The following is an 8,999-nucleotide window of genomic DNA, read 5'->3' as shown; positions in this document are numbered from 1 at the left end:
GGAAGACCGTCGAGCTCCGACATTAAATAGCGAGAGACGAGCCGGCGTCTATAAATCTTCCGAGCGGAGGATGCCGATAAAAAGGATGCAATGGCCCCGAAAACTCGCCTTTAATATTGTTAGACAGTCTCTGCATTTCGCTCGGCCCAGCACCCAAAGGTACTTCATCGGTATCTAGCGAGCGATATCTGCTATCAAAGCGGAATACTAAGTAGTCGAAATATTACATATTAAGCCGGGTGGAAGGGTAATGTCGAATACTTAGTAAAAATCCCTTTCGAATACCAAAGGGGTGATAATAGGCGAGCGAGTAACACACATATTCACCAGCGAAAGGACAGAGTACAGGAAAGAAAAACATTGCATTTAAATTGAAACTTTCGGCCGAGCGGCCTAAGTACAGAAAAGACCATTTTCCGGCCTAGCGGCCCAACTACATTTACCGACGTCTACTCAATGTAATCATAAAGGGTCTTGGGGATGTTATCCAGAAGCGCCACCTGATCGCCGGCCGGAATATTAGTGGACTCCGGAAGAAGGCCCTTAGACTTCAGATATGTCATGGTGGCGGTCATAGCCAAATCAAAGGCTGTGTACATCCGCTCGCAGATTTTCTCCGAGAATTCGGGCGAGCGGATGTAGCCCTGTCTTAGAGCTGCAACCCGACTCGGCTCAGCCTCTTGGTACTCTTTGAAGGCCAATTGAGCTGCAGCGAGGGATTCCTGCAAAGTGGTCAGCTCGTCCTTATGCTTGGTTGCGTCGGCCGAGCGGCTCGCTCTCTCTTGGTCAAGTTGCTCCCTCAAATCCTTGACCTTCAGCTCCAGACCCCGGGCCTCCACGTTCTTTTTCTCCAAGTCAGAAATGGCCGTATTCTTCCGAGTGGTGGCCAGGGTAACTTTTTGGTCAAGCGACTTGACTTGCCGCTCGAGCTCGGCCAGATGATGAGCCTGGTCAGCTGTTTCTTCTGTTCGGCCGCCAGCATATCTTGAGCCTTCTTAAGCTCCTTCTGCAGCTCGGAGTAAGACGGGCCTTGAGAGCCGGACGGACCGCACGCCGCCTTCAGTTGCCTTAACTCCTCATCCACCATGGCTAGGCGGTTGGAGACTGCAATCTCCTCCACCCATCTCTGGCAAAAGAAAGTTAGAGTTGTTAGTGGCCGATCGGAAAGAATGCATACAAAACTTCGGAGAAAGCGAACTTACCCCCGTGGCCTCCTGCATGTGGCTATTGGCCAAGTTTCGGAGGGGGATCAGCGCAATGCGCGCCCGAGCATCGGCCCACATCTCAGCTAGGGGCCCTTTCAAGGTAATGGTGTACTCGGGCGCGGTTGGTCGGGCGGCCTCTGGCAACAGCTCTTCAGTCGGGAGATGAAGAGTAACCCGAATCGTACGGCCATGACCGACAGTCGGAAGGGGATCAGAGGCCGGCGCAGAAAACTGGGAATGAATGGTTGAGCGCTGGACTGAGTGACGAGCGGGCGGAAGAGCGCTGACCGGAGTAGCCTCAATTGGAGCAGTCGGCTTGTCCCATTCAGAAGGCGTCCGGTCGGACGAAATGGTTTCGGCCTCTGGCGCCTTGCCCCGAGCAGTCGCAGTGACCCGCTCGGATGGTTGGATCGCGGAGGTAGCCGACCGCAGGGGAGTCTCCACTCGGCGCCTCTTTTGTAGAGGCTGCTCCTCCTCCCGAGCGGAACCTTCCTCGGGGGCAATTGGTTCTCTGGGGGGGTGGCTCCGCTGGCCACGTTTTGTTGAGAAGCTTGAGCAGCCGACTCGGCCTGAGTCCCGCTCTCTCCTTCGTGGGATCCGACCGGCTGGATACCCAACGCTTCCATTTCTTTGGCCGCCGCGGCTTCTAGCGCTGCCGCCTTTCTCTTCAAAACGCCGGCCATCACCGAATCCATGACGATGTCCGCTGCAAGAGAAAGAAAAGAAATCAGTTAGCAATTAAAGCAAATGCCCAAGCAAAATTCTTACCGAAGCCGGTCGGAAGAGGAGTCCGTATGGGACTCAAGCCGAAGATGTACATCACTCCTTCGTGAAGAAGCTTATTGATGTCAAGTAGCAGACCGGCTAGTATATTTGCAGCGTGGAGATAGTCCGGTCGGGTCTTGAATTTCTTCAGCTCGGGAGTGGGGGTTAAGCTGACCTGCCACTTGGTCGAGAAGTTGGCTTGATCGGGCATACGGATGTAGAAAAATAATCCTTCCAATGTTTATTGGAAGTAGGTAGCTTGTTGAAGAAGACTAAGCCGGGTCGAGCTTAGAACATGAAGGTGCCCGGCTCGGCTTGCTTGGGGTAATAAAAATAAAAAAAAGACCTCCGATCGGAGGGGGATGTTGTGAATCTTGAATAAAACAACAACACCACAGAGGAGACGAAAGGTGTTGGGTACCAGACTACCGAGCGGAACACCGAAAAAATTACAAACATCTATGATGAAAGGATGTACAGGGAAGCGCAGACCGGCAGTAAACTGGTCGCGGAAGACACAGAAAGCTCCGCGCGGCGGCCTGTGTGGCCGAGCGGAAGGACCGGCTAAAAGAAGTTCAAAATCTTCGGGGATTTCGAAATTATCGGTTAGAATGTCAAAGTCACGCTGATCAAATCGTGACTGCATGGTAGTGTACCAAGGGCCGAGGGACTGGTCTTCGGGATGAGAAGAGCTAGCCATGGGCCGATCGGAAGGAATCAAAAAGGCGAAAAGGCAAGAGAAAAACAGCAGCAAGCGAAAGGAGGTTTCAAGGATTGAAACTGGGGAGAGAAATACGGAGTAAACACCGGAAACAAGAAAGAAGAGGTATAGAGCCTTACTGCGAGGAAAAAGGATCAAGGAAGAGGCGCCGGGAACGTCGGAAAGCAGGAATGAAATCGCCGGAGCACCGAAACACCAGAGACAAAGGTAGAAATCGCGAAGGCAAGTGAGGGGAATAGGGGAAAGCGAAGATTTTATATAGCGGGGGCCGGGCGGCCTCCGCCGTTGGATCCAGGTCACGGGAATCAAAGTGCACATCACGCCGTCCATTTCAAACCGCCTCGATCCCATCAAAGCACCACACCGCAGCCGCCGTACTATGACGACAGTGCGCCACGTGGCGTTCGGTCATTCGATGCATTTAATGAGCGCATGCTCAGCCTTAATGTCGAAGATTGGCACAGGTTACGAGGAGATCCGAGGAAGGTTGCTGTTGACTAACCTTTTTAAGGCCATCCCTGTGAAAAGCCGAGCGGATTAGCGTGCTTGAAGGCGCCGCCCGGCTAGGCTAACAGTCCAGTCAGTCAGACTAATCACCTCCTTCGACTAGACTTGAGGGGGAGGCAAGTGATCCGACGGTTAGAACAGGGGACCCCCATTCTGAGGGGTCAATGCCACGCGGGAGTCAAAAGGCCAGGTGGCCGACCAGAGAAGGATGGGCCGACCTCCCGGCCGGCCGACCGGTGAATAGCCGATGGCAAAAGTCGCCCCGACAGAAGTCGGGGTTCCGACGCTCAATTGAACAGTAGCAAAGAGCCGAGTGGAAGGCTTAAGAGAAGGTGACATACTGCTAAACAGTCCCTACATAGCACCCTACCGAAAATATCCCCAGCATATTGATGTCAAAGGCAGGCCGAACGTGATGTGAGTGTCGTCCGGCCGGCGCGTAAGATGAGGGCTGGCCGGACGGACTCCCCGTCCAGCCGGCCTGCCGGACGCCCCGGCCTATGGTCGGTAGAGAAGGACAAGAACATTTTATGACAGCTGTCAAGTCCTATGGCTAGGTCATACTCCAAGTTTGACAACGAGGTGTTCTGTTGTCCCATCGAAGACGTGCTTGGACTGTAGCAGTATGACGTCAGGTAAGCTTTCTGACAGACACATACCGAGGTATGGGTTGCGGACACGTATGCGCCTCGGAGGACGTGCAGGAGCTCTTTCACCGCTCTATATAAAGAGCCTCATACTTCGCCGGAGGTACGCGTTCAACACCTTTGGAGCCACTTTTTTCATTGCTTGCTTGCCTGACTTGAGCGTCGGAGGGTCGCCGCCGGGAACCCCTTCCCGGCCCGACTTCTGTGCAGGTTCGCCGGAGTTTCGTACGACTAGCCGGAGATCTACATCAGCGACTCGGAGAGCGCCACGTGCCCAGCGTCCGTTGATTCAGCGTTCGGACAGGATCCATTATATTAAAATATTTTTTATTAATTTAGTTAAAATTATTTAAATTTTATTAAAATTATTTTAAAATGATTAAAATTACTTTAAAATAGTGATAGAAGTTATTCAATCATTGCTACATAGTTATAAATAAATCCTAAACTCTAAATAAAATTCTAAAACTTTAAACCCTAATGATCTTGCCCCGAAGTTGAGGAGATGGCCGCTAGGAAGTAACGTTGAAGTGGCTCTTGGTCTTCGTTGATGATCCTACGCTCTTGCAATCACAAGTCATTAGTGCCAAGCCGGGAGGGGGTTGTTGGTGTAATTTCCAGTAGGTCAAGGTTGACCTAGTTGACCAAGCGTAAACCTTGGTCATGGTTTCGATGTTTGACAATACAGAAAGACATGTAGACATGGACAATGCAGGTGCAGTTGTCCATGCGGAGAGATACTGATCAAAGTCTGATCAGGTTGAATGAAGAAGAGTCAAGTAGGTCAATGTTGACCGGATACTTGACTGGGAAGTCATAACTGGGATGTTAGGCAGAGTGAAAAACTTAGTGAGTGAAGCTAGGTGAAAGTGAAAGTCCTGGTGAGTGAAGTCAGGCAGTGGGAAAGTCCTGGTGAGTGAAGCCAGGCAAGGGAAAGTCCTAGTGAGTGAAGCTAGGCAGTTGGGAAGTCCTGGTGAGTGAAGCCGGGCAAGGGAAAAATCCAGATGGATCAAGGGTGATCGGACATCTGGTGTTGGAAAGACCAAGTGGGTCAAAGGGATTGACCGGACACTTGTTGGGGAGTCTTAGCAGGTCAAGGGAGTGACCGGATGCTAAGCATGATGTACCAATAGGTCAAGGTTGACCGGATGTTGGTTTGAAAGGTTTGGGACTTGGTTTGGACAAAAACCAAGCTCTGGATCGATCAGTGGATCGATCAGTGGATCGATCCAGTGATACACTGGGTATCTGGATCGGTCTGGTGACCGATTAGTAACCAAACAGTAGCCTACTGAGTGTTATCTGATCGGTCTGCAGTCCGATCAGGAAACAACGATCAGAAGGCAAGAAGTTCGGGAGAAAAGGAAGGGACATGCATGCTGATCGGTCCCTGGACCGATCAGAGGAAGCTCTGGTCCAGGCTTAGCCTGATCGGTCCCCAAGACCGATCAGGGACAGTGTGGACCGATCAGGTTGGAGCCTGATCGGTCCAGGACTAGCCGTTGTGAGTAACAACGGCTAGATCTCGGTCTTCTATGTCTTCTTCTGCCTTCACAGGTTTGCAGGTTCAGCTATATAAAGAGTCGAGCGACTCTACAGGGCCTTCTTCTTGCTTCTGCAAGTTCTTCCTGGTTCCTTCTGCGAGCTTTGCTGAGCTCTCACTGCCGAAGCTTCGGGTGAGCTTCCTGCTGGTTTTCTAGCTGAGCTTGGATCCGAGAAGTTGCTGCTTCATCAGGATTCCAGTCGACAACGAGAAGGCAAGCAAAGGGTTTTACATTTCGATTGTTCTTGTTTGCTTTCTCTACTGTTGTACTCCTTATTGCTGTTGCAAAGTTATTGTGGCGAGGTTTCTCCACCCAGAAGGAGTTCATATTAGCCGGTTTTCCGGGGTCTCATCCACCGACGGATTGATAGGCTTCGTCCACCTTACGGACACGCCGAGGAGTAGGAGTTTCATCTCCGAACCTCGTTACATCGACGAGTTTGAGGTTTGCTATTCTCCGTTGTCGTTTCTATTGTTTATTTCCGCTGCGCTAACCTTGATTTGTAGAAAGAAACGAACGATTTGGGGCGGCTATTCACACCCCCCCCTCTAGCCGCGACCATCGATCCTAACAGGGGTTCCCGGTGACGGCCCTCCGACGCCCAAGTCACACACCGATAAATAAAGATAGGAGCAAAAAGAAAGCGATGAATAGTAGCTACAAGAGATGTCTCATGCGTACCTCCGCGGAGGGCGATCTCCCTTCTTATATAGAGCCTCGATGGGTAGATTGCACGCCTCCCGAGTGGACACGTTTCCCCAAACTTCCCCTAAAAGTTAGCATCGAGAAGGTGTCCCTGACACCTTACCATAACGGGACGAGCATATCTCTGCAGAGGCGGCGGAAGTTTCTCCCGTACGATTCTCTGTCTTGCCGTTCGATTTTCTGTCCATCTGCGCCGATCGTCGACGGCACTAACTCCCAAAAGGATGTAGGCACGTGCCCCTACTGTTCATGTTTGTCGGCTACTAGTCTGACCCGGCTCTCCTCTATTGGCTCGGTGGGTGTGCCGCGGCTGATTAGCTAGAGTATCATTCGCTTTTGTGCGCTGCAACCTCGGCCGTCTCTCACCAAACTCTATCGGCCGATCGGTTATGGAGAGCTTTTCGGTCGGCTGATCAATCTATGGAGAGATTTCCGATCGACTGGTCAATTAGTCGACCCCCCTTGATCTTGACTCCGGAGGTGGACCCTCCTGAGTTCTCCCTGGGTCATCCCGGATCACCTAATATAAAATTATTTAAATTTCATCTTAATTACATTAAATAATGGTGACTACCGTAATAACATTATATTAATTATTATACGTCGCCGCTTCACAATAATTATATGTAATTATTACAATAATATTAAAAATAAGAATTAATATTATTTAGCAGTTATATCTTATTGTTATATCTAGTTGTAATATTATTAAAAATAAAAATATTTTCAAAAAGTGGGACGTAATTTAATTTTACCATTATATAAAATTTGAAGCATCCATTTAATTTTTATCGGTTGAAAACTGAGCTGGATATTTATTATGATTTGATTGGATTTGATATGAATGTAAACACTGGCAAACGACAAGGATATAAATCGTGTGACATGTGCGCACCATAAATTAGACTTGATGAAGTCTGTTAGCCCCTATAGGAGTATAACACAAGGGTTATATATGAATATAATATATAAATATATATATATTAATATTTTAAATTTATAAATTGAATTTGATAAATGTATCTTAAATTCATATAGTAGTTGGGTTGGATATTATAGAGATTTTTTTTCATTTAAATGAAATATATAATCATGGATACTTTATTTTTGATCAATTTTTTTCTTGAGATTATAGTATAATTGTAAGATACTCAGATCACCTAAGTTATTGTTATAATGAATTTATGAAAAAAAATTTAAATGGATATTTGGTTTGTCCCATTTTCATTTTTTGAAAAATGTGTATTTTTCATATTTTAGAAAATAATTTTTCTACGTTTTTCGTTTTCTTAGAAATCGCTCTCTCATTTTCTTAAAAATGAACGTAAAAAACGTAGACTAAATACGTTTTCTATTTTATCAGAAAATAAAAACATTAATAATTTGTCATGACTACTTTTTAATTTATCCTAATACCTAATAGGAAAATTTTATAGACAAAAAATGATAATTTCAATTAATTTCATTGTCTGTCTCTGGAATAATCGGTGTGATTTTACAAAAATTTCCTATTAATCATCAAGATAAATTGAGAATTACACACGATGACAAATCTAAAAATCCAGCATCCTTTGATTACGTATTTCATTTGAAGAAAAAAATTTTATAAATATATTATATCTAAGGTTAAAATCATGAATATTTAAATAATAATTTGAATATCCTATCACAGTAATGACATGAGAAAAAAAAATTATTTAGAGCCAGGTCATCAATTGTCTCCATGTTAGCTAGTTTAATATTTATTTTACTTTCCTATAAACCAACCCCTTGGCCTCTTTTCTTTCTCCTCTTCCTTCTTCTTCTTCTGCCTCCCTATTCTACTCTACTCACCAATCCGCGCCGCCGCAATCCATCACGTGGATTTTCGTTCCTTTTCTTCTACGGAATTTCTCGGTAAGCAAGAAAAAGAAGATATTTTTTTTGATGAATTTGACAGTTTGTGATGAAGAAATGGATGGCTTTGTGTCTAGATTATTGATTCGTTGGAGGGTCGGCATGGCAGACGGGAAGCCGGCGGAGATGGAGAGCGGAGGAGAGAGGAAGCGGAAGCGCGGGGTAGAGGCTTCATCTTCATCTTCTTCTTGTTCGTCATCGTCGGCGGTGGCCAAGTGGAGAACAGAGGGGGAGCAGAGGAACTACTCCTCCAAGCTCATCGCGGCCCTCCGCCGCGTTCGCTCAGCCACTCCTTCTCCGGCAGGGAGCCGAGCCGTCCGGGAGGCGGCCGACCGGGCGCTCGCCGTCGCCGCCCGCGGTCGCACGCGGTGGAGCCGCGCTATCCTTCTTTCCAGCAAGATCCCTTCTCTCAAGCGCAGCAGAGTGCTGCTGCGGCGGCGCGCCACCTTCAGACCCAAGCCCGTCGCCGCTGGGCGGAGCAGCAGGCCGCCGGCCCTGGAGAAGAAAACAAGAGTCCTCGGCCGGCTAGTCCCCGGCTGCCGAAAACTCCCCCTCCCGTCGCTCCTCGAGGAGGTCTCCGACTACATCGCGGCGCTGCAGATGCAAGTCCGCGCCATGAGCGCCATCGCCCAAATCCTCTCCGCCACCTCCGATACTGGTGGAGCTCCTCCGCCTCCGCCCATGTAATTTATTTGTACATTTTAATGATCACCCGCTCTCTTCTATTTGTAACCCATGTCCTCTCCTCCAACCCCCAATCTCAGCTCCCACCCTCTACCAATCTCATTGTCTTGTTCTTAGATTGCATAATGATTTGTTTCCTGAGCCTCATCACATCACACCATCACACCACGAACAAGAAAGATCAGCAGCTAGCAACACGAGCATCTAGCAGATGGATCCACGTGAATCTAGCTAGCTTTACAGCAAAGATAGAGAGAGAGACAGAAGCAAAGCAGAAAAAAAAAAAAAGTTGCATGTGGCAGTAAAACAAGAAGCAGAAATAAAA

General features: G+C 48.0%; 1 protein-coding gene across 1 annotated transcript; it reads left to right on the top strand.

The window, feature by feature from the left end:
* Positions 1 to 7,872: 7,872 nt before the first annotated feature.
* LOC121995580 (transcription factor bHLH147-like) lies at positions 7,873 to 8,722 on the top strand. Its single transcript, XM_042549309.1, has 2 exons — positions 7,873 to 7,990; positions 8,068 to 8,722. The coding sequence occupies exon 2, from the start codon at positions 8,093 to 8,095 to the stop codon at positions 8,675 to 8,677; it is 585 nt and encodes a 194-aa protein (XP_042405243.1). The 5' UTR covers positions 7,873 to 7,990; positions 8,068 to 8,092; the 3' UTR covers positions 8,678 to 8,722.
* Positions 8,723 to 8,999: the final 277 nt, after the last annotated feature.

This window comes from Zingiber officinale, chromosome 6A, assembly GCF_018446385.1.
Source record: "Zingiber officinale cultivar Zhangliang chromosome 6A, Zo_v1.1, whole genome shotgun sequence".
Classification (NCBI taxonomy): Eukaryota; Viridiplantae; Streptophyta; class Magnoliopsida; order Zingiberales; family Zingiberaceae; genus Zingiber; species Zingiber officinale.
The sequence above is the reverse complement of the archived record's forward strand: the minus strand, read 5'-3'. Positions and strand labels throughout refer to the sequence as shown.

Coding starts and splice junctions, on each gene's coding strand:
- LOC121995580 (XM_042549309.1), top strand. CDS start 8,093: ATGGCAGACGGGAAGCCGGCGGAGATGGAGAGCGGAGGAGAGAGGAAG.